The sequence below is a fragment of the Syngnathus scovelli genome, chromosome 7, assembly GCF_024217435.2.
Source record: "Syngnathus scovelli strain Florida chromosome 7, RoL_Ssco_1.2, whole genome shotgun sequence".
Taxonomy (NCBI): domain Eukaryota; kingdom Metazoa; phylum Chordata; class Actinopteri; order Syngnathiformes; family Syngnathidae; genus Syngnathus; species Syngnathus scovelli.
Genome location: NC_090853.1, coordinates 10,268,515 through 10,295,409, shown reverse-complemented (window position 1 = coordinate 10,295,409; position 26,895 = coordinate 10,268,515). Strand labels below are relative to the sequence as shown.

Sequence of the window (26,895 nt, the reverse complement as noted above, 5' to 3'; positions counted from 1 at the left end):
TGGACTTGAGGGTGGCAGTGGCGCCTCATGACTATTTATTTTTTTAATGATATATATATATATACTTTGTGCCTCCCCTCCCAGTAGAACTGATGGAAAATTGTGACCCACTCCATCATTTAAGTTGCCCATCCTTGCCATAGTTTGACGTAAACCATTGCCAGTTTTACATTGTTTCAGTGGATATGTCATTGCAACATTCAGATATGGCAAAAATCATTCTTCCAGGGTCTCTTTTGTTGCTGCAATGTTGTATAAAACACATCTTCTGATCATTACTAACAATCTTGTGTCTAGACTTTAATACAGAGGAACCACATTTACTAGAATGATGATGATTGTTTGCAAATCTCGGTCCAATTCAATGTGACACATTTCATAGTTTCCGGCGGCTCTATGTTGAAGTGGAAAAGTGAGTGCCTCAAACTGAGGCGACTATAGTCACGCAGAGCAGAGTCGAGCTGGTGCTGTGCAGCGGAAAAGTAACGTAATGGAACAGGATCATTTAACAGTAGAAGTGAAGAATAAGGGAGTAATTTGGACCGAGTGCCGTCCTTAGAAGCGTGTCACCATTTACATGGTGCTAAGTGTCCCCATGCACTGTTGTCAGACTGAGGTCTATTATATGTTGCTCTGTGCCTCTCCATCTGGAACATCCATCCCCACCAGTGATTATGCTAATTACTATTTGATCAGATGATTAAATTAAGACATGATTCATTCAAGGTATTAAAATGCTCAGAATATATTTGTGTCTCTTTGGTCTCTGAGAGCCCCCCGTCACTTGAGGAAAGGATGATTGGAGAAGAGAGAAGTGTAGACAAATATTGCTCCTTTTTATTCAGCCCGTGGCACATGGAGAGCCGTAATAAACCAAGACGGGGGGCTGAGGGAGAGAGGTGGAGAAATGGAGAGAAATGAGGTAAAGAAGAAAAAAAGGCAATGTGTGTACGGGGTGTGGGATTGCTGAAAGGAGCCGTGCGGTGGTCCCCTAAGTGTTGAATAAACATGCTTGGTTTAGAGAAAATGGCTGCGATAAATGTTTAATATGATAAGTCCATAAAGACGGTCAAATGAGTCTGGACTATTAAAATGAGCATGGCACACAGCAGCAGCAGTAGCAGCAGCTTTGAAAGGGGGAGAGCAGCGATAATGGCAGACAGAGCTAACAGGATGAGAGCAGCCAGCTGCCGAGACATTGACATTAACACACTCCACCAGCTGCTGGTCACAGACGTCTCTTGGACAAAATGGGGATGGCAGTATAGCTTCAAAGGCCTGCCATGGTCTGATAATGATATTATCAATGCAAAAAAAAAAAAAAGGATCTTAATTAGAAACATCATGCTCAATTGATTGATTTGTGAAGGGTTGGGTTGGGGTTGCAAGTTTAAGACCCGTTATGGACAAAATATGTAAAAATGAGACTCGTTGTTTGATAGATTTTGCTTCCAGAGATCTCTTCAGAACGTACAGATAAATTCATCCTTGTGGAACAGAGTATGGAGATATTACAGTAAAAATTATGAAATTATATTACTGTTTCGAGAGCATTGATTTTTTTTTTAAAAAAGGAAGAGTAATTCAATTGCAACAATTTTCATCCAAATGCATATTAAATACTACTTAAAAATCATAACAGCATCATAAAAGTTTACATAATAGTCTTAAAGAAATTACCACTCGGAAAATAAAAGCGCAATACATTTTTATGGCTCTGATAAGACTCTCCCAGCTCTTGTCTTGAGCTAGGGAAATAATTAAGTAAGATAATTAGGCGTGCTCAATAATATTTAAAGAAAGACCAGAGAGACAGATACAGTATCCCCCTATTAACTGTTGAGCGCGAGAAATAATATTGCATTAATAAAGCAAATGTTGACCATTCTTTACATACACACTTGGTAGAGATTGGCAAACAAGTGGCCCAAATAATTGGTGATTCTTGCGCTTGGGAAGCACAGCGGTTTCCGTGTGGTGTGTATAACTGGATCAGGGCAGGCTCTGGTAACTGGTCTGGGAACATATTTTATTTGCCTAATTTGCATAGGGTGATGTGATCTACAATGGCGCGCTCCATCGCTACGGTTGTACTGTCGACAACCTGGAAAGCTCTCAACACTGCGAAACCCTGTCAAAGTTCAAATTTAGGTTGTTGGTACTACAGCAAAGCAAGACTTATTAAGATAGATTTTAATGCATGATTTAAATCTCTAAAATATTAAAGTCCTCTGCAACTTTATTAAACCTGAGGCCAATCTGTGACAGGTGATGTTACCTCAGCAGCTTCATCTTCATCAGGGTCAGTCCAACCTGTGCTGACCCACCACGTACGTTAGCTTCACTTGCAGGTGGACATTGGTCATATTCAGACAACGCATAGCGACTCCTTTGAGGGCCTTTAACCTTAATGACTGCTGACATAATAAGGTTGGCCGTCCAGGATGCGCCGTGACCGACTGAAGTCAGGCCTCTGTCAGCAAGTGTGCAACGTGAAGGCTGCTGCTTAATCATGTTATCAAGAGAGATGATGTATGCTGGCCATTAGATTACTTGGGAAAGGATTAGATTAGTTCCACTCAAATCTCAATCAGATGTCTTTGAGTATCACAGTGAAGCACAAAGGTTCACTGTTTACTGACACACTGTAACAGTGACAATGCGGTGGATGAACTGTGGGCTTGGAATATACTCAAGAAATATGTTGTTAGAAGAAAAGGCTAAAATTATTAACAACTAACAGATACATTTGTTAATCCTCATTTTATGAGTTCATGAGTGGGCAGCGTATTGTGCTGCAAGTGCCAGTTAGGGAATTCATTATTAACAAATTCACACCTCCATTCAAAAGCTAATGATATTTATTTTCACGTGTGACAATTTGAGTAAATGGTGAAATCAGATTGAGATGCTGGCAGACAGTGTATTCCAGTGTTGTGTCATACTTGTTTCAGTAAAATTAGTCTACAAGCATAATAAAATTTCCATTCAACAGCGCTAGTGATTATCTTCTTGTCACATGTGAGACTTTACGCTGAAAATGGCACACCTCTATAGACCAAATAAACCATGAATGGCATTTACAATTTCATCCAGTTCTGTCTGTCAAAGGGATTAGGATTTGCATACTATAAATACGTCTCTCTCATTTTTCTTCTTCAAATTCTGGTTAACTAGGTCAAGGGGGGGGGGGGGGGGGGGGGGATACCACAATAAGATTCTGGATGGTTCTTGACAATACTTGATGGCAAACTCATGATCAATATCCCTGATTAGTGCAGAATAAGTCCTGTTCATTGTTTGAATGATCGATGTAATGGAACCATACCTCAGTCACAAAAATAATGCAAATACTTTTGCTAATTTGAAAAATTTGCTATCCTTGAAATCAGGGGTCACCAATTCCGGTCCTCAAGGGCGCCAATCCAGCCTTTTAGGTGCAGCCCTACTACAACACACCCGACTTGGTGACCCCTGCTCTAAATAGTGTAACAGATCCAGGTTTAATTATAAAAAAAAAAAGGCTGGTGGAAAAAAAAAAACGTGTCGTCTCATTCATCTTTTGATATCAAAGCCAAATATTTTCCATTTATAGGAGCAAAAGAGTTCTCTCTCGTGAGCTCAAATACAGAAGCAGCGAGTGTATAATTTAGACATCGTTTAAGCATATTCTCTTAAACATCACAGGACAGATCTGTCGGTGAGAATCAGCGGCATGCACGCAGCCAACGCTTTCTACTGTCACAGCGCTGCTTAATATTCATGAGAGCAAATTGGAGGACAGTCATTTAGCTCGGGCGCATGGTGTATCGCCTCGAGGCAGATCACACGAGTGGGAGCGTTTAGTCACTTCGGACTGCTTGGCATCTGCCTGTCTCAGAAATATTTTTAGGGTTACGTTTAAAGTGGGGCATATGAATGACTTGACTTATGGGTTTTTTTGTTGTTCTGCAGAATTTTCTTTGGTTTGACTTGGCAGGACAATCTCAACTCACTTCCCAAAAAGAAAGGCAAATAGTGACCAATTCTTTGATAAAGAGGCCTCAAGCTATTTATTGATATCCCCTGTTAAAGTTTGCTCTCAAATTAGACGTGAAATAAATAAAATTACAATTTGTTTTCAAGCTGTTTCAAGCTGTTTTCTTTGCTGTCTGTGAGTTACACAATACACTCTTAGTGGCACCAGCACTAAAAATAAGAAATTGAAGAAAACATAGTGGCCCAATATTTTTTTCCATTACTGTATGCATATCTCAACCCCTAACATGGCTAACTGGCTTTCTGATTTGTCATTTTCCAGTTCAAGGTTGTCTGATCTTAGCGGGCATATTGACCTATGGAGGAGTTCAGATGGTCAGAATAATTAATAGATTACAAATCCTTTGTGTCTTTGGTGAAACACCACAGTGGGAGAAGGAACTAGAATATAAGTAAGCTTCTGCACTGTTTGTGTTGAGCCTTCCAAGGTATTTTTGTTTTCTCCATTTGAGAACAACACTGCTGCTAAACCTAGAAAGTAAAATTCATAAGAGTGGAACATTACTCGATTGGTTTCTCAGTGATCCTCGTGTGATCTCCCAGTCCCTCACACACTTGCCCCGAGCCTGAGGGCACCAAAAAGATGCTTTAATTACGCAAGGTTTTTGCTCTCACTGTCACTGCAATGCCATGCGGCCATCGATTCATCCCCTTTCCGTGGCATACATGACAATGGAAGGAACTCAATCGATGCCCAAAGAAAGAGAGAAGATTGAATCTCACCTATGTTTTTTTCATTCCCCTGTCAATGTGGAATCTAACCAACTAGAAACTGCACAAAATAAAACGATGCAACAAAAGATGTGTAAGACTTTTGGCGCAAAAACAAGGTGAACATCTTTGAATGCAAATTTACTGAACACTTATATATATATATATATTTCCAGCATAGAAAATTCTGATCTTCCCATTTTTTTGATTGAAACCATCAGAAACGCATTAATCGTGGCTGTTGTTTGGCGTGACACTAAAAAGTATAATAATATTTTTAGCTTTGAATATGTTGAGCTTTTTATTATGTGCCACTGGCCAATGGGATTGAACCATTTCAGGAAAAGATGGAACTATGTTTTTTCTGTCAGATATCGCAATCTTGATTCAATTCACAATTTCTATTTTATTTTTTATTTGTTGTTATTTTGCCCAACATCAAAGTTAAGGGCAATATTTACGCTTATGGCGATGAAACAAATTTCAAGATGAAAATCTTTGGAAGTTGACAGTGTGCCTTCCACTGCCGACTAATCTTGGTGTACACTACCTCTTGTCCAAATTCAGTGAAGATAGACTCCAAGTCAGTTGTGATTCTGAACATGAAACATGAACATGGACGTCTAGATGGAAGATTTTCCAATCAAAGATAGTTCAACAGGAACTACAGTAAATCTTTACATGATGCAGCACAAAGGAATGTGTTTTTTCCCCACTGCAGTACATCATGTAGCATAACTTGAAGAGCACATTCTACACAAAATAGCTTTCTTGTCCTCAAAGACATCCAACCAACTACAGACGTAAAAGAATCAGTCAATTATAAATACATATAATAATACATAATGGGAGAGTGCCATTTATTTCACCTTTACAGATGGGCTCATGAAAAATGACACCAATTATGCATTTCTTCCCAGGCAAAGTGGCTAGGTGCTGAGGCCGTTCATTGGGGCGTGACACGGTCTTCTTTGTGAGGTTTGAGCAGGCAATGTACCTGCGTCACCGGACCATGTGCTCCCTGACTGAGGGGAGCGAAGTCAATTAAGAAAACGAGCAGTGCAGTGAAACAGTCAATTCCTCCATTTTTTAATTAAATCAATCTGGCTTTTGCTCTCAGCCTAGCTGAAGTGAGTCGAGCTCACATACTTTTCATATGTGAAACAGACGAATATGAAAATAGCCGAGACATAAATCCTAATCCAATTTCTCTGATGCTAGAATGGAATAAAAGCTTTCATGGCAATCACACTTGTCTTTGATCTACTTCTCTACCACCTCAATTAACTCAAGCACCGAAATTGTTTGGCTGAAAACTACTCTTTCTGCCAGTTATACCTGTCGCTGGGTTTACAGATCAATGGGAGTACTGTAAGTCACATGAAAAAAAAAATCCCCCATGTCAATCAGCCGATCAATCAATCAATCAATCAATCAATCAATCAATCAATCAATCAATCAATCAATCAATCAATCAATCAATCAATCAATCAATCAATCAATCATATTTTTTCCTTTTTACCTTACTCTGTCAACGTTTTCGAAAACGTTCTTGTGTACAGTAGAAACAATTTACAATACATACATATGTAACCATTTCACTTTCCATAAAGATTTGATTTGCTGAAATGTGTAGATTGGTGAAGGGGAAAGATAGAGGATCTTATTGACGGTTTAAATCTAGTGAAGCAGAGAAAAAGATGGAAAAAGTCTGCAATTTGAAACCTTGTTAGGAATTTATGAAGTGCTAAAATGTTTTCTCCCCAGGGAGGGTCCAAGCCTACTGTCAGTGTCACTGTAAGCCATTTAGAGCACAGCCACTCTGCTCGTTGCTAGACTCAGATGGCAAGCTAGTAACATGAAGCATGTACTGCAGGAACAAATATTTTGGCCCGACACACATGGTTGCCAGTACTTGCTCACAGGTAATGAAAAAAAAAATATACTGGCCTCATCTATCAATCACACACATCGACACATTTTGATTGTGTACCATAAATATTTGTCAAAAATGGCGGTCGATGCGATATCCATGCACTGTATGGGTGCTGGGCTGTTCCGTATGCATTTTGGGTTGTGTTACTTCCTGATTAAAGGAAGAGGACAAAGGAAAACTCTATTCATCATAGATCCGTCACTGTTGTTTATCAGTCTTGTCATATTACAGGACACTTAATATTGCTTTTTGACATTCTGCATAATTCAGAAATGTGTTGCTGGCTATTGGTCACTTTATATGTACAATGGGCTCTCTGTATTTTCACAATGTGCATTTTGTAATGGGGAAGGGCGTGTGCTGTACAACATGAATGACTCCAACCAGAGACAAATACCTTTTTTTTTTTAAACATGGCTAGTAAAGGTGATTTAATTTCAGTGAAACGCTGGGCAAATTTCCTACAACAAAATTTTGATGTAAACCATATAGACAAGACAAGGCAGCTTTTTTATTTGTAACATTTTAGACACAATTCTGTGCTTCACATAATTGAAAGTACTGCATTTTAAATCGTTCACAAACAAAATAGTTAAATACGTTTAAAACCAAAGAAATAAAACGTGTCTTGCTGAAAGAACTTGCTCCAATGTCACCTGTGATAAAATGATGTTTCACACACCCACTTTACCCACACAGACTATCCAGATTCATGCCGATTTTCTTTTTTCCCTTAAATATTGTCATGATCTATTGATTTGGTTTTGATTTAGAATTTAGGGTCTGGCTATTTTGCCTTCATTATGCAAACCAATCAGCTCCGTCCAACCCTCAGTTTTTTTTGTCCAGGTGTTCCTCCTTGTTACATCAGTTTGTTTGCATCTAGTTTCCAGCTTGTCGCTTCACTGTCCTTGTTTTTGTAGTTGTCTTTGTTTAGTTTCTCTTGAACCTTTTGGGATCATTTTCTTAATTCATCGATTTTAAGAATCAGATTACCTTTTGTTTTATTCTTTTGGAAAGAAATATATTTATGGTTCTGACAGGAGTTGAGCAATGTAAATGGTGTCAACATAAAATGTGCTCACAGCCTGTGTCTCTTTTCTGCTTCCACAGTTTTCAGTGAGGACCTACATTCTAGCTTATACTTTGTCAATGCATCGCTTCAAGAGGTAGTATTCGCCAGCACCACAGGGACCTCAGTGCCCTGTCCTGCTGGGGGTGCAGCTCCTGCCTCATTGCGCTGGTACCTGGCCACCGGTGAGGAAATCTATGACGTCCCGGGCATCCGCCATGTCCACCCCAACGGAACACTCCAGATCTTCAACTTCCTGCCATCCAGCTTCAGCAAGCTGATCCACGACAACACGTACTACTGCACTGCCGAAAACCCCACGGGCAAAATTAGGAGTCAGGATGTCCACATTAAAGCTGGTAAGTCCTCTATGATGGTGCAGGAGATATTTTGGAGATTTTGTCCAAATAAAGATCAGAGATCAGGAAAGTGTTCAGTATTTAAAGTGGTTTTATTCACTTTTTATCTTGTGTAGTTTCACGGGAACCCTACACGGTTCGAGTGGCTGACCAGAAGGCTATGCGAGGCAGTGTAGCGGTCTTCAAGTGCATTATCCCTGCTTCTGTTGAGTCCTACGTCAGCGTTGTATCATGGGAGAAAGACACTGTCTCAATCAACTCAGGTAAGACCACTATGACATTTCAGCAAGGAATTGTAATGTCTGTCTGGATTATGTGAAGGTAATTTGCAGTGATCTGGATGATTCACTGACTTTCTTTTAAACATATCACCTAATTTCTGTGTTGCATTTGCGCAAACTCTGCCACTTTCTAAAATCAAATGTTTATAGGAGAGCAAATGTTATTTGTGATTTGCAAATGTGTGAATTAGCTTCTTTTGCTCCAAATGATGCAGTCTATTCAACTTGAATTTATCGTACAGTGGCCAAAGTGGCTTTACCGTGAATTACACATCAGAAATTGAAGGAGTATGTTAGATATACTGTATTAAGAGACAAGTCAGAGGAGAATAAAGTTGAAATACAGCAAACATTTTGATCTTCTAAGGAGAAGGTTTTACATGATCTATTCAGTGCTGAACAAATGTATTTAATCTGACCTGTCTTGAAGTGCAGACTTTAAGTTTAAGTGAGTAACCAAATTTTTAGTTTGGCTTCTCTGAGCAACAAAATAATCAAGCATAACTTGTCCTTTCTATTTAATCTTTTGTGTAACAGGAGCTATGAAATTCCACAAATAATAACAATACATGTAAGCATTAAACATATATTTGGAACTAGAGCTTGTACACACTTGTAAAATAACGTAACCAAAACAAATGATTTTGAGTCATAACTACACTACCTTACATTGGGTGCCAATATATTTCCAAACACTGTTTATTCTGAAAATGAAATTCTACTACTATGAAAAAAAGTAATTTTGCAAGAATGAAGTCTGAATTATTTTTCTCTTTTCCACAAATACTTGGTTTTACCCCAAATTCTGACTTTTCTTGCAATTTTGCCTTTTTTTTTCTCTTAATACGACAACTTCCCCCCATGTGAGTCATCGTACCGGTTTACCATATCGGTGTGCCAGCACAAGGACTCACCCGTTCCCTGTAACTAGTTTCTTCCTGGTAGCCAGGGGATGTTGATGTATGTGCCTTCCTCTCGTCTATACACATTGTCAACCTGAGCCCAGCCAGAACAATTTACATGGCATCGCAGAGCTTATTTTTCTTACGTCATGCAATTCGGCATGACAACAAGCGTTGACTTTTTACTCAAGTTATCGGTTCTTCTCTGTGATTGCTCCGTGTTCCGCCTACGGTCTGATTCCGCTTCATACCGGTGCATTCAGGGACCTCTAAGTGAGCACTTGATGTCATTTGACTGAGGGCAAAATCTGGGACGGTGTTTTGGTGGCATTTTAAATGTGTCTGCTCGAGCATGAAGCCGTGTCCTCTGATCCATGCCCGAGACGTATTTACTAGCGAGCTCTCCTGACTTACTCACTGCAAGCTGCCAGTTAAAAGACATTGCCTAATGTCATAGAGATTTGGCGAAATATGCGGCAAGCAGATACGAGTTGGATGTAGTGAATCATGCAGACAAAACCAGGGCTGGTATTCTTTTCATCTGTGTCCTAAGGATAAAATACCATAGCATCTATTTCACAGTCTGGAATTGCTTTAAATAAAACAAATCACCTTTATTTTACCGGAAGCAATTATATTTTTCCAGCTGATCTGGCAGTGTTTATGCAATCAAGTTGAATGATGAATTATACTATACGTGCGCGGTTCTCTTTTGCCTTCTTTTGCAAGAACGACAATATTGGATTGCTTGTGTTTACTCCAGTAAGAATTGCGGCAAGCGAGCGCTGTCAAAAGCATGAGCACACGGTCAAAATCACTGCTGCTCTCTGATAAATATTTGATGGTGGATTCTGATGCATGGGCAGATCCACCAGCTCACGCTCTTATGGAGAGGTTGTGTTCACTCCAAGGGTGAACAGTCTGCAGGAAGATACCAACCGAGTTTTGATAGTGGCAACCGGGTGTAGTTTGACCCAGCCTGGATTTCCAACTGCTTCTCCAGTAGACTTTTTTCCTCTCTGGCTCACTTTTTTTTTCTCGATTGTTCATGAAAGAAGACCAGGTCTCAATGGACATACATACTAAGATAAAGCTGTCTCGGAGCCTTGTTGAATTATTAATCTCTGTTTTTTGTTGGGAATGGGAACATCAAGCGCACTTCTCTTGCATTAGAAGGTGAGGGAGGAGCAATCAATGCTTGGAGAGATGCGAAAAAACAAGGGTGAGTGTGAAGATTGCTGAATTGACTTTCACCCCAGAGAATTCAAAACAATGCTCTTCACTGGAGGTAAATTAAATTTGACCAATCAGTTTTGGACCAGTCACAGAGCACAGATGGACAAAAAAGTTTAAAGTAATATTCATACTCACATTTACAACAAATTTAAGCCTTCAATGAACATTACGGGGGTGCTTTTGGAATGTGGGGAGAAGGTGAAGGACTGTCACGCAAGCACAGGGAAAACATGCAACCCAGAACTTCAGAACTGTGAGGCGGACGTGCTAACCACCACCTCAACAGAAATGGTTTTGTTCATGAAGCAAGCTGGAGAATATGTGAACCGAAAGACCTTCAAGTCAGAGTGGTCCTTGCTGGAATCAAACCAGGGACCTTTTCACTTTCCATTTTCCATTATTTTACTATATTGTTCTGTGCTGATGTCTTACGTGATTTACTGATGTCTTTATGGTCCATTTAGAATTATATAGTTAGATAGGTTATGTTGTAGTTTGGTTTACACTGTAGCAACGTCGACAATTAGACAAAAGTGTGCCCCCCCCCTCCCAAAAAAAAAAATCAATGACTAACCACTCATGGGTCTAAAATAGATGCATAATTACAGAGTAGGCCCTGTCCTAATAAATCAGCTGTGATTGAAAAGTTAATTAGAATATGAATTACCTCCTAGAATAAGGACTGCTTAGTAGTCATTTGAAGCGGCCTGTTTTGAATGTGAATACTGGTTCACTGGGTCCTAACGTCGCAACTAACATACCATTAACCCGTCATGAATTTTAAAACGGGTCTTGCATGTACAAGCTTTCATATGCCCTGCTGCTGCTTTTGATAAACAATTGATGGAGCTAATGGGGAGATGAAAGAGACAAAGGGAAGAAAGGCAGTGAACCAGGATGGCCATGAGTTGTGCCGTGTATGAAATAGTGGAGCCTTGTTTTGAAGTGATGCTGTATTGCCAATCGCACTGTTGGGTGTCAGCGTGCTGTGCGTGGAGTGGCTTTTGAAAGAGAGTCGTTTTTGTGTTTTCCCATCTACCTTCTTACTTTCCGTATCATTCAAAATGTCCTTGGCCTTGGTAGCAGGAAGAAGAGCCGACAAAAAATGGATGTTGAAAAAGCAGCAAACAACATGTCACTGAGACCTTGCACACTTGGCTTGTGCAGTTTAGCAAGTAAGAAAATGTAGTTTTTTTGAGAAATGGGAGTATCATTAATCAGCTTGAAAGTTTAAAATATATTAGGTGTGAACTATTAGCCTAGCGCTGGCACTGATCTGTACAGCTTCCAAACTTTTGAGTTCTCACTGATTTTTCTTGCTTTTTTTTTTTCTTTCTTTATGTTCGTCCTTCACCCTAGGCTACTTTCAAAACTTCTTGAAATGATTTGGCTTGCTCAAACATTCTGCAATATTTGTGAGGTGACTTGCATTGAAAATTATTGGGCGAAAACAACAACAAATGCGAAGGGGATATGAGAAAATGCAGATTACTTTAAAATTTAAAAGGGTTAAGCACGTTGAATATGTATCCTGTAGAGGTGGTCAAGAGATGTCTAAATAATGGATGTGACACGCACAGTAACGTAACCTTGTATCATTTGAATCATTTCTCATTAGAAGCCATGCGCCTCTAATTCGTGCATTGGCTCAATATTGGATGGCTTTTTCTTTTATCATGTACGATACATTAAAACAGTCATTGAATTCATAATTTCTCAACTCGAGTTGAGGATGCTGTTTTACATGTTTTATGTGTTTTCTATTACAGAGAGGAAATGGTCATGGTCTAACCCAGTGTGCACTAACCTCGATTGAGCCAAAGCACATATTTTACATTAGAAAAGTCTCACAGCACACTTTCAAACAAAATACATCAAAAGTATGACTACTGAAATGATGCTATTTTGTCAATGTATATGCCAACTGATTTAGTCGGTGTGAAATGTGGATCTTGAACACAAAGCTGATGAAGTCAAAAGAAGCCACGATTTATGTTGCATGAATGGCGACAGCTTTATTGTACCTTTTTTTTTCATCTAAAAGCATTTGATTCTTCTGCCTTTTTTATAAACTTAATTGAAAGTGATTAAAAAATACAAGTATAGTATTACCCGATTGAAAAGCAAGCCATCATTGCTCGTTGCCTCTTCCCCTTCCACAAAACTCCATCTTGTCTTTTTTCCTTTCAATTATCTTTTCCTTCCATCCACCTCCACTGGCCTTCACCAATGCCCTCTTCTCCTTTGCATCTCATTGCATAACCTGCTTGGCAAAGTGCCCTAGTCAATTTCCTCTTGTGTGGAAAATGCTGCTTTCTTTTTTGCTTTATGCAAATGACTCTATCCAATACTAAGGGCATCTGTTTGAAAAAAAAATCTCTGTTACAGTCGTACTGGAGTCGGCGGCTGCCCAACTGCGCGTTTTAAGAGCCGAATGTGCCTCTTGCATTCTGTGCAGGCCTCCTAATGTCGTTCTTCCTTACAGAGTGCTTAGAGAGCCTAATAAAACTGTTGGCTAGCTAATACAGTCACAGTCTTAACCACACTTAGCAGCGGGGATGTTAAGGATGTCTTCAAATAGGCTACTATAGGTGTTTGGCTGTAACGGATCATTGCTCCCTGGAATTTATCATGCCGGCGATGTGCCACCGCCTCCGTTTTTCACAGAGATTGACAGTGAGGGCACTGAGCAGCCGGCAGAGACGGGGGCTGTAAATCCAACACGCCCAAAGTCAGACCAACCTTGAAAGGAGGCCACCGTGACAGAAATAAGCTCAGGAGGGAACAAGATGCAAAGCAATGTAATGTGCGCATTAGGACGGAAGGAGGCAAGTTGTGGGAACAAGAGAATAAGAAGGAGATGTGAAAGGTAGAGGGGAGGTGAGTGGGCGAGGCTTTTTGCTCGGTAAACAAGGGGCTGCGTCACGTCGGCCACATGATCTCGTTCTCACTTTCCCTCCCTTCATCTCGCGCTCGCCCTTGTAGACTCCATCTCTCTCCTCGTCGCACAAACATGGCCTGTTGTGCTTGTTAGGGAGGCTGAAAATGGGTCAAGGCTCAAGGATAGCGCAACACTGCAATCACGCCTAAACACTCGTGCATGTACACTATACAGGTACACTTGCAGGCTTCTCATTCGAATGGAAAATTGCATTTTATACACCTTTTAATTTATAACGTGTATCGATTTAGCATATGCACTGTATTGGGATATTGCTCTTATGACAAGTATTAGGCTTGTGGGGCTCGGACCAAAAGCTGAAGTCTTATTGTGGTACAAAATATTCAACATTGTGTCCGGTTGCTACAGGATTGCTTCCCGAACATTTTGAGGTGCGCTTGATCAAGACAGAAAGCATCTGGGATCTCTTTAAAACCTGCTTTGTTTTTTTGGGTGCATAAAAATGAAGTTCCACAACGATTTGTTTGTGCCACACCTGGGTTTCCTGATATATGTTGATGGATCAGCAAGAAACAAAAAAGAACTAATTATTCAATGAAAGACATGCCGCTAAATATAGTTGTTGCAATTAGTCGGATCCCTGCACTTGTTGGTGCCATCTTTGGGTGATCTTCAGTAGTTTTGATGGCTTCATTGGCTCATTTGCAAGCCTGTCAACACGTATTAAGCAGAACGGGTTTGGTGCCATGTGAGTTAACTCGCAATAAAGACATTAAGTAGTACTACTGATATTCACAGTAAGAAATGCAAACTGTCGTTATAGAAAGACCCTTTGGTTGGTTGGTGGTTGGATGTACTCTCCTGAAATGAATTTGAAAAGACAGAGGGAAAAGAAATCAATAGATGTGTGCATTAATTACATTGCTGCCACAGAGAATGATGGGAACATGAGGTGAAGGGTGCTTTTTGTGCATTTGCAACGTATGAGTGCTGTGTGAGAGGAGTTTGGGGAATTGGAAGAGGACAAGTCGAGACCCTTTTAGTGAAAAGTGAGCAATAGTTGCTTTCGTCATAATACGTTGTCGGAATTGGAAGAATAGTATGTATAATAATAATAATAATAATAATAATATATATATATATATAAAATAATGTAAAAACATACAAATATAAATATAGTTTGTATTTTTATCAAATTGCCCCAAAATGCAACTCAATAAAACGTTTGATTGGTGTTTTCAAGTGTTCATAAATAGTAATAGAATTGGGATGGCATGGATCGCATATCTTGAGCTGAAGTTTGGTTTCATAGTCTGGCCCTGTGAGGTTTACAGTTTTGTGAAGAAAGATTTTTTTTTTCCTTTGGCTCTCTGTTTGATGCGTTTGAAGTGTTCCTCTTAGCTGTGGTGAAGGTTTGAGGACGTGATACATATTTGATAAGGATCGATAGATAGAAGGGTTACTGAGACAGAGATGGAGGGAAATCGATCTCAGGCTGGCATTCCCAAAAGCATCTTAAACCTAAGGTCATCTGTAACTCTCTTCCTTCTTGCTCTTACTTAGACAAACTAGTGCGAAAACTTATTGTTGCTTCATCGTTGTAATATTAGTGGTTGGCTTGTTTGTATTTACACTCGTGTGTATTTTAGAACATTTCCCTCTTTCGACTGGATGAGCTCTCCATATTTCTCATGAGAACAAAAAATGTAAATAAATCAACAACCCCAAACAGATTGTATTTAACCTTGGAGATTCCACTGTATGAGTTTTACTGGAGACATCTGACTGTGTCTTAATCACTGCGCACATAAAGCAATGAAGCAGTTCATTTAGTGACAGGGGATTGAGCAACAAGTAACGAGCTGGCATGATGGCTGTGATTACCAGCTGATACTCCATGCGGATAGACAAAATCAACAACTGTTGAAGCCGGCACTCTTCCATCAGTGTTTACTAATAAACAGTAGCAATATGGCAGCCATTAGGCTGTTTGGGTAGGGAATGATTAGGGTGCTGATAGCTGCACGCTTTGGGAGACTGAGCAAGCTCTCATCTTTAATAGGTAATTTGGCTTCCTGTGATGGGGATGCCCACTTTTTTTTTTTTTCTAACTTGGACTGATGACAGATTTTTAAATGAGCCTTGGTTTTGACTATTTTGCGCTATTACATCTTCTGTGTGGCCAGGGCAGGAAAGCATGATTATTATATGACACATTTAGATGGCAAAAACACTGCTTCATATTTAATGGTTAAATTTGGATAACCCACCCTGTCTGATTTATGGATTACTGCCGAGAAACACTGGCGAAAATGGACTGGAGAGGTGCCAGAATTAGCCTGGCGCTATGCCAAAGCACAGATTAGTAATAGGCATGGTGTTGGCTAATTACTGGCGGAACAAGCAATTAATTTCTGTTTATAAACTCTCCTGGATGTGGGATTTGGATAGCTGCTGTTTGTATCGGCTGCGCGAGTTGGTGACAGGTTTTGAGCTGAAGCCTTCCCATATGCTGCCTACGGGAGGGGAAATGGAGTCAAACTGGGTCTTTAGTCACATCCCGTATGCAAAAGTGTCTGATCCCATCTTAAAAGTGACTGATTAAATTCTTAAACGCCACTTATAATTCTAATCACCCTGCTGACCTAAGAAGGGTTTTTCACCAGATTTTTATTTGTCTTGGCGTCGTCTTCCATCCAGCCTAGGATTAAGAAGCGGCCTTATTCTGCTCCCAGGGTGGCAAATCTGGAAAAATACACTAAATCGCATTGAGCCTCTTTAAAACTTTCGTACAAAGCCTTGGTGTCTGCGATCTCACGCTGGGCATCTGTAACACTGATTAAACATGATCCTGCTTTGAGAGCACCTGCTGGACGCCAACCAATCACAAAAGAGTCCCAGTCTTCTTAGTGAGCTGTTCATTTTTTTAATCACACTCCTAGCTAATTGTGGTGAGTGCGAACTTTAAACTACTATGATGCCAGAATATTTTGGAAGCATGCACCGAGTCAGGCCGTGATGAAGGGTTATCAAAGAGTGAATAAAAAGGCAACTAAAAATCCACTGAGCTTAGTAGTCAGCACATTCATCTCTCCCTCCTCTTTTGCACAGGAACCTTAACGGTATATTATTTTGCACTGGAACCTTAACAGTATATTATTTTCTGGTAAAAAAATCATAGCAGAAGATTTTTGGCTTTGTCCTACAGGTCATAAATAAACCCCATGTATCCTACTATTTTTTTTTTCTCAAATCATCCAACCCACACAACGATCACGTGCCTGCTTCTACCTCCGAAATGGTCAGCTGACTTCACTACAAGGTGACCTTGCGTATCTTTTACTTGAACGAAACATTAGGCATCATTCTTTTTTCTTCAAGAATCGCTTTCTCTCCTCTTTGCTCTTCTTTGTCGTGAGCCTTGAGAACTCTCACGCACGCACGCAGTCACGCACACGCGTAGTAGACTTGCAGCCTGTCATTGGCCTCACCTTGCCATGCACAGCAAGCATCTAAGATCCAACCACCCGAACTCCCTGCAGGCTGCTACTTAAGCAGTGGGGAAAACAAGAAGCCAGGCAAATCCTGCCACAGTGCCACCTCACTGTAGACATAATTTCAAAGATACCAGAACGTCTGTGATACTCTTACACGATGCTTCCGTAAAGGACGGGAGGATGCGGCTTCCATTGTGATCCCCACCAGTCAAGTTATTTGCGGTAGCGGCATCACGAGGTGACAGCCAAGAACCGAGTGGCCTTTTTGACTGACGCACCCTGCAATCTTCACATCAGCGTAGGAGCAGAGCCAGCCAATCAGAGGCAAGCGCCCATTGCTGCACATGCTTATCACCTGCCTGCAGCTGCGGTCGTACCTTGGAGGAGGCGAGGTGGTGAGGAGGGAGGATGGGGGACGGGGAAGAGGCAGCAAGAAGGAAGGATGGGATGGAAACAGTGGGAGATTTGTCTTGTGGTGTTTGTAGCACATCCACACTGGCATCTCTCACTCACATCATTTGAGAGGTTTGAATTTGAAGACATTTTTTTTATGTGAATATGTAATCCTCGTTTGTCATTTGGGGAAAATGAATAGAGGGAATGATTGTTTGCCGAGACGAGAGTAGCGCCGGCCTTGCAATTGTGAAAACGCAATTCGGAGTGGAGACGTGCTTTGTAGCCCTCGTGAAATGAGAGGGGAGGGAGCGAAAAGCAGAGATAAGCTCACTCTGAATTGATTTTCCCGTTACTTTCTGCTGTACTTGAGTTTCCATGGCAACGTGGTCAGGTTCCTTCTGCTGCCTAGGGCAAGTGTAATTGTTGCCTTTCTTACAGCCAAACTCTCAATTTGTCTTTCTTTTCCTTACATTCTGAATCATTTGTCGTGGCTGTGGATTTTTCAGTAGCTTCAAAAATAACTTTTAATTGACAGGTTGACCAGTACACCAACTCTACACATCCAAACGTACTGTAAATGAAGCCTTTTTTAAATTGCAACATAAATGGTTAATGTCTGGCTGCAGAGCCATGAACCATCAATCAATCACTTCATTTTCTATACCACTTATCCTATTCAGGGTTGTAAGGAACTGAGCCTCTCCCAGCTATAGATATATGTTCCCTGTACATACAGTACTATGTTTGCATATTTTTCCTAAATAAATTTAAGCATAACATAATTTTATCTTTCTTGAGTGTTTTTTTTTTTATTCACCAGAGAAATAATATATTCAACACATGCAGTCTAATTAAATGCGATATTGAACTGTATCAAAACAAATGTGCATTTCCTTCACCTATTTATCAAAATGAGATGGTAAAATCCAAGACCAAAATTTAATACATCCAGAGCTGTACCACTGAAACCTGCAGCCACAGTAACACATTTTGTTCCATGAGTACCGCTCCAACAATACAATACAATTTCAATACACTGCGATTGTATCACACTATATTAGGCAGGTGTAGCTCATGATCTTGGACCCGTAAATGTAACTTTCTAGTTTTTGTAGACATCCGTACAATTCCATCTCTTGGCCTGGCTCATTAGCATGTACAGGTTCTGAGTTCTCAAGTCTTGCGTAGTCACTAACAAGCACAGATCCCACTTGTGCTTAGAGAGATGACACTCCATGTAACTCGAGCCAACTTCTGTAGCAAGGTCCACCTTTTGAGCATCACTCAGCTCACAATGCACCTACCCCCGCTAACCCCTCAACACATTGGTGGACCTAGCCGGGCCTCATGAGTCAGTCAACCAGGCACTCACCATCAAGTCCTGGTGGGCCGTGTCTTGGAAATTGAAAACATGTTACATTTTAATAGGCAGTTCTAAGCCGTACTTTCTGTTCCTTCACCTAGGACCTGTTTGCACTGAGTGACCACCAGAGACATACATAAAGTCCCAATAACTTTGCTATGATGATCCTGGGACAAACAAACGCCTACACCACTGCAAAGTGACGGCTCAGGCAGGAGTTGCCACATACAATAAGACGTTTTAAAAGGACATTTAAATTGGATATTTCCAGATCTGTCTTTTCTTCTACTGATTCATTGCTGTGAGCATAACAAGGCAGCATGAGCTGTTAGCATCCTAAATGGCTCACAAAGGAATCGTACATTCAGCAAACTAGATGCAATTTGACTGAGATTAGAATTCCTCATCAAGATTGTTTTAAATGAACATTTTTAAGAAAAATAGCTGTCCGGATCTACATCCGAGGGCCAAAGGGAACTTATCCATGCAGATTCCATAGCGTTCTGTGCTAATTTTTTCAATAACCATACAAATTATTTTGCATAATATAAATTTCGTCTTGTCACAGATCATGGCTTTATTTTGGAAAAATATTGATGACTTGTTTGTCGTAATTTTATTCTTATAGAATATGCCACTGAGTGCTTTTCCTGCCAGTGAGTCACCTGAATGATCAAACGTCATTCGTGTAACACATAAGATCCCACAGCTGCGAGAGCCTTGGACCCGTCCCAATCCGAGTGTGTTTTCTTACTCCAGATCAATGTTAATTAATGCACTACGTCTCCCTCAGGGACACTCAGGAGGGCAGGGAGAGAATCAGAAATCGCTGACCATCTTGAAGTTTGATTTTTTATTTTTTTTTTTAAGAGTCAAACCCTCAGCAACATTTGAACCTCACCTTGCACATTCCCCTTGACTCTGCCACCAAATTATTTGCTGTATACCAAATCTTATTTCTTCAGCACTTCTCCAGTGCATGATGATTAGTTGGTTTGAAGAGCATAACACTTTATCATAACAGATTTGTGTTAAACTGCACTAGTCAGCATGAATACACAAGACACACTGTTGCGCTACTCCCTCATATTCCTGTTAAAACAAGTAGAAAAAGGAAATTGGGAGGCACATTTTTGTGGATGCCTGGCGGATAGACGGGCGCTGCATCACTAGCAGTTTCCTCAGAAGTAGGGAGAAATCTATTTGCTTGTAGAAGCTGCTTGCATAATCCTTTAGTTACACTTGCCAGCTGTGAGCAAAGATAGGGCACTGCAGGATTCGGCATGAATATCATTGGGAGGACAAAGAAATGGAACCGATAAGTGTTTGTGCACCAGGTCCTTTGCATAATCCAGGATAGCTCATCATCTGATTGTTTTTGTTTTAAGTCATGCCCAAATGTATCAAGTCATTAATGAGTATGTTATTTTTGAAATGCAACCTCCGAAAATAACTGCTTTCGAAGCAAGTCTGAGTTATGTTGGATTTTTTGTTTGACATTTGCAGTCAATGGGAAGTCTTACCGTGTTTTATAAAATGTTTCATCGTTATTCTCATGTCTATCCTCAGTGTATTGCCTTCCCGTTCACACACTGGCCTTGTTGTTGTGTTTAGACGCGATTGAAAGGGGTCTTTCTTTTTCTGTCAGTCTTAAAAATGTTTGTCCTTTACCTCACCTTGGTTTTTAATCAGGAAATTATCCTTTTGTGTTATTCTGTATGTGAGAAGAATGCCACGCCAGTATAAATAAATTTGAGTATATTAAGAGCCTTAAATGAAACATTATAATCAATCCTCAAAATCCAGTAATTTCAGCCTTTTATTTATTTGTTATTATTATTATTATTATTATTTTTTTTTATGATACACTCAGACAGCCTTGGTCTACTTGAGTTTCACAAAATGTCTGTCATGACTGTTTTGGCTGAGTGTTTACAGCATGCCCAAGTAGCATTAACAACATTTAATTATGCAGAAGAAACAATAACTATGTACATGATAAAAAGGGGGAAGCCTTGACATACAGGATGACTAAAATATTCATGTGTTTGTGAGGTAAATGGCTGAAAAATCTGAGAAGAAAGGGGTGAAAATGGGAGCAATATGAGGAGAGAGAGAACGATGGAGGGCAAGACATTGCCCGTGTGGCTATCCTCTGAGGAGCTTGGACGCATACTCAATGAAGTGGCCTGTGTGTTGTATCCGAGGCGTCGAGAAAGCTTTACAGAGGCCAATCCTATTTTTACAGGATAGACACGTCTTGTTGCTACGCTCGCCAAGAAGGTCTCTTGCAGGTTGAAGATGGCGGCCATCCACTCAGAGATCTTATCACACCTTCAGATTGGTCGTAAGACAAAATATTGGTAGAGGAAAAAAAAGGGAGGTGTTTCTCCTGTGTGACATTCAATTGATTATTAATGATTTGATCCATTATACACTTAAAGGGACGTGTTGACACCAGCCAAAATAGACTCTCGACTTATTCATTGCTTTTTAGCAGAGGTGTGAATGCAGTGTGACACATACAGTCTGGAAAAAGAGGAGCTACGCGATGAGGGGTCTGTTCTGTGTGTGGGTCCGGTAAACTTCAGGAATTTGAAATTTGAGTCTTTATCTTGTTGACTATGAGGCAGATACCATTTTCATCTAATTTAAATTAAAATCAGAATGGTGAATCACATTATTTTGCAAATAATTAAATATCAGTCCAAAGTGAGGAACGAAAACAGTGATGGTTGTTTGTCAATTGTCTCTTAAGAAAAGTGTTTAGTGGGGATCAAGTTTATATGAGCAAAATTACTGTAGTGGACAGACAAGATTGCGGTGCCAGAGCAAGTCAGATTGTCTTGAGGTCATCCTTTGCATGTTGTCTCGTCCAGATGTCGTCAATTAGACGTCAGATTAAGAAGACTGGTGTCGGATTAGCCAATCCTGAGCCAGAACATTCTCGATTAGATTATAGTATATGGACATCTGGGCTGCTGCAATGGTTCTGCTGGAGCAAAATAGCATTAAGTCAGCGAGACTGTACACACACTTGTAATCAGCCGCCAGGCAGGAGGAGGGTGAGGGGGGGTGGATAAATCTCACAGCCATTTTTACAACTTCCAAATTACACTATAGCAACTGATGTTACAACAAAAGTCTCACAACCAATGTAAAATGGGGATTGTGTGCATCTGCCGATATTGTGTGTTTGAGTTTGTCTATGCAAGTGATGGGTTCTCAAGTACAGACAACTGTGCCTACTAATAATAATGGTTATTGCCTCTCTCCTTGCTCAGCGTTTGTGCACAGGCCTCCCAGTGGATAAATGTACAGAGATTACCTTGTAATTGCTGCCAGGAGCCCAGCGTACCCAGTGGAGTTTAGTGCTGTGTTGACTGTTTTTGTAGTGTGTGTGGCGTTTCGGACATGGCATAAGAGAGCATGTTATGGAATCTTTGCAGATGAGAGAAACTGACTATTATTATTGTAAGTCATTGTTGTATTTTTTTTAAATATGTGTTTTCCAAATATAAGTCATAACAAGGTCCGCCGTAAAGACCACTAAACAATTAGCTTTTACCAGCTGAAGATACTCTGTAGTATCTGCGAACACTAAAACGTTGATGTAAGATACTTTTTTTTTTTTTCCTTCAATGGATACAAGAAAATGAATGCTGCATTATTTGCCACAGATAATGGGGAGGTCTTAATTTCCAGAAACCCATTTTGGGGAATAATATTAAACTTTGTTGGTGATATATAAAAAATGATATTAATTAAAATAGGAGTTTGTTACAAAATGAAAAGGACCTTGATCGGTGCTGCTGTTTTGGATCACAACAGAGTTTATACGGCTCTGAAGTAGAAGCTAACGCCTCTGTGAACAATAGCATTTGTGAACTGAGAAAATGATGCCCATGGGAAAAGGAAGATGTCAATTTATGGGAGACATTTATTTGTGTTAAGTGGATGACGCATCCTACGTCTATTAGAGGGACGGTTACTATTTGAGGAAATGCAGTAATGGTAGATGTGAGTGGTGAAGCACACAAGCTGGATATCACCACAGACATTAAGTACTGTTCCAGTGAATTGTTTGAGGGCGTCAGCAAATTTTGCATGCGAGTGATTCAAGCCTAACAAATACGTGACACACCTCTTAGGATGAGTGATGAGGATCCTAATATGTGACATCATTGAAGGTGACAGAGTGATTTGCTGTGGATCGATGCAGCTTTGTGACAACGTCTCTATTTTAGTCATCGGCATTGATGGCTTCAACTATTTTTCCGAGTCTAAAGAATAAAATCTCATCCCCATATCCAAATGTGCTGCATGCGGTATAACAAAGTGCGGTATACACACACGTGTGCCTCAAGTTACATTTGTCACAATTTTTCCCGAGGTGTCTGCATGTGTGCCACGACTGATTCGAGTTAACCCCTATGAGGTGTCTGGTGCACCCTGTTCCTGCATGGCCCATCCCCCGCTCTCGCCACCCTTCAATCACTCTATTCCTTTTCTCCTTCCTCCTGGCGTGCTGACAGAACAGGAGAATGCTCCCTCAAGGTCTCACATCCACACTGCACCCCACCCGCTCCCACTCCCGAGGGTGGCGTTTCCTTGGAAACAGTGTCAGAGTTGACTGGGTGGATGCAGATAGATGGCTGCCCTTTATCGGACCGAACCACTGGGTTATTGAAAACAACCAGACTGGACCTGTGCAAACACACGCACCCCTCTGTTCTGATCTCAAATGGACCGTTCCACCCAACCCAAGCTGAAAGTGGGCCTGTTTGTATTCATTTTTTTTCTTTTATGTATCCGAGTCCATTACCGCCTATGCGCTGTGATGTCCGTGTAGACTGATCAGCACTTTGTCTCATTGAATTGGATATTTTGGGGAGCTTCACCGTGCAAAATCTCTACTTCTGTGCGTCCTTGACAGAGAAACAAAATGGAGACGGCGCTTGGCTTTGCATTGTCTCCCGCCTCTTTCAAGGCACCATGCTCCAGTGAGATTGAATTTGATCTGTCATTTTCAACGACTTTATTACACCACCCAGATATACGACTTCAGTCACTGCCTGTTAAATAATTGAAATGCAAACAGTCGCAATGTGGTATTGAGGCCACACATCACAAGGCAAACCTGATGCTCTGCTATCAAAGCGAAGCTTCTTTATTGTTCGGTCTGGGAATAATAATCCGTCCATCCATCCATCCGTCCGTCCGGCGAGCTAAAAGCACAAAAAAAACTCCTCAATGATGTTGTCACTCTGTCATTATTTCCATATCTAATACCTGTCAAGATTAATTTCATTTCACGTAAACTAACAGCATTTTTATGGACACACTTTTCTCATGCTGTTGAATGAGAAACTATACCTCCACTTTTGACTGGTAGTGTACCACCAAAATGAAATATTTTGTTTTATTTTTCAACTGACAGCCTTCTCGATACGAATCCTTTAAAAAACATTTGCACGCACGCACGCACGCACGCACGCACGCACGCACACACACACACACACACACACACACACACACACACACACACTGCATTATATACTGTGATTAGCTCAGGGCTGATCCAGACTGAGTTTAGTACTATGCAGTAATCCATCTAAACAGCATATGTGCTAGCCAGGGGAGCAGGATTAAACATCCAGAATAAAATTAAGGTATGACAAGGGTCCGTAGTTTTGCGCCGGGGGTGGGGGGTGCTGAGCAGAATTAAGGGGTGCTGTTTTTATGAATATCTTCCACATGTACGTAAATGATGTGGCAAGTAATCCAAGGTTGAGTTTAGGTAGGTGGTCATGGTCACGTGCCGTTGAAGTGTCATGCTGTGATCGTAAGTGGAAGGAGGCGGTGTTTGCAAAATGATGTCTTGCGCTGCAAAGCGGTCAATATAATAGCATCAGCTGTTTGATAATGAGTGCATGCTCTTTCAGAGCCTTTTCCTAATTTGGATAACAGCCCTGCCTCAGAAAGACTATGTTGTTATCATTTCATCTCTTTTTTGGCACCGGGATATTTTTTCCTGCTTGAATCGCATCAATAAACCTCAGCAAGCAAGGCATTGTAATGCCTAATTGGGCGGTAATGAGCTGTCGCATTATGCAGAGTGCTGAGGTTCAAGCTTATTAGTTGCTTGGTTGCCCATAACATTTTCCTGTCTTCCTTCTGTTGCTTGAGTGTTGCATGTTGTCAATAAAATCTCTCCCCTGGCTGCTTCATCCCTATTCTTCTCAGCCGTACCCTCTCACACCGGCACCTTCTCGCCCCGGGCTAAAAATAGTCTCCCATTATCCGCGAGGCCGAGGCCATGTACAGTGAGGCAGCAATCAGCATGGCGGCCATTGCACATCAAGATTCGCAGTAGCTGTCATGCTGCTAATGGCATTCTCCCCACGTTATTCAGAGCCCCCTCTGCACCAAGAGCAGGGTTCTATTCTACTCTAGGATCATCAACATCAATTACAATGAAACACTACACAATTGTTCCGCTGAAAATTGTTCACCCAATCAGACGATGTGATCATTTGCGATCATTCAAAAATGAAAGTGGCTCTATCGTTACTACAAATACTCCTTAGATTTTTCCCAAGGACATCAGACGCCATGTTCCACTTGTTTCAAGTTAAAAGGGCCATATCGTTTATCCTCTATAGAGAAGTTAGCAAGGTAAATATATTTGTTTGTGGTGCCTGTGTGCTGCACCATGCCAGCACCTCATGACCTTCAGGTCTCCTTGTGATGTCACATTTTCATGTGGCAGTCAAAGGCGGAGGTGCCGTGCTGCTCCCTGCAACAATTGACTCTCAGCAGATAAAAGCAAATCTTTTTTTGTGTCAGATGCTCAGCGTGGATGTGATCTAAGGGGCGTCGCATTGACGCTCTTCTCTTTTCTTCTCGGAATTATGCGCGTTGTTTCAGTCCCCTTGTCAAAGGAATCCCTCTCACATTAGACAAAAGCAAACAGTTAGCAGCTGCTTGCTGTTTGATAGTCTTGCCTGCAGGTGTTTTCCAGGAAAATTGTGACTTGAAATGCTTATGCTTCCAGAGGGCAAAACACAGCGTATGTGTACCGAAACCTTTCCCTTCATATCAGTTGAATTGATGACATTGGAATATTTACATTCCCCTTGACAGTGTCCGTGAAATGATTCCTCGCACATGTTGTCACATTCTCAAACACGCAATAAGAGAACATCTGGAAGCGTGAGCCTGGCTGTCATTAGCCTTCATGAACGGGTGCTCCATCATTATCTTGTTGACTGACTGACTGACAGCAGTGTCTGATTAACATATTGACTGTAATTGACTGTCCGGCTGGCCTTCTAAATGACTGACTTAAGTGGAGATTTACTGACTGGCTGCCTGGATGAGCAGCCTGGTGGCCAACACAGCCGCAATGTCTGTGCACCGACTTCAAGATTACCGAGTGACCCACTGAATCTTCTGACTCTCCTCTCCTTAACCGATTGACTCATCACACCTCAAAGGAAGCGCGGCACTGATAACAGCATGACCGGTCAAATGACAACCACATTTCCATTTTTTTTCTTTCAACTTTGATGGCAAAGGAAATTGTCAAATATTAAAATTGCATGGGCCTGAGTTAAAATGGTATGCACTCACTCTTGCTGCCTCTTCTATTCATAACTGCTGAATGCAAATAATTTATATATAATTATTTAAAAAGTATTCTACATATTTCATTTAATACGATTTGTGATCACAAAAGCTATTTTATTTTTTTGTTTTGGTGTTAACTTTAAAGTAGCTGCACTGTTGCGCTATTTTCTGGAATGTCTGCTGTACGCGCACTTGCTCCTTTTTTGCTCCTCTTATTTATTTATTTATTTATTTATTTATTTATTGTGTTATTTATTCATTATTTATTCAGCACACTGTTGTTATACTTGTTTACTTGTTTGTCTGTTGTGAGCCATGTCTTGTCACCGTGGGATAGGGGGGAACGAAATTTCGTTTTCTTTGTGTGTCTTTGGCATGTGGAGAAATTGACAATAAAGCTGACTTTGACTTTGACTTTGACTTTTCATCATCTATAACATGAGATTGGCCTGGCAAGGCAAGGGCACTGTCTGTAATGTGCTAATATAACCATGATCATTTATAATTATTTTGGGTTTATGAGTAGATCTTGTGTTGTTGGTCTGGTGCTTTTCATGTTTTGGTTACCCC

General features: G+C 40.7%; 1 protein-coding gene across 4 annotated transcripts in view; it reads left to right on the top strand.

Moving 5' to 3' along the window:
* Nucleotides 1–26,895, top strand: part of dscamb (Down syndrome cell adhesion molecule b) — an 88,591-nt gene that overhangs the window by 5,924 nt on the left and 55,772 nt on the right. For all 4 annotated transcript variants that reach the window (XM_049727008.2, XM_049727007.2, XM_049727006.2 and 1 more), the window contains exons 2-3: nucleotides 7,799–8,116; nucleotides 8,233–8,379. In XM_049727008.2, the coding sequence (XP_049582965.1) occupies nucleotides 7,799–8,116; nucleotides 8,233–8,379 (465 nt within the window). The remainder of the gene's footprint in view (nucleotides 1–7,798; nucleotides 8,117–8,232; nucleotides 8,380–26,895) is intronic.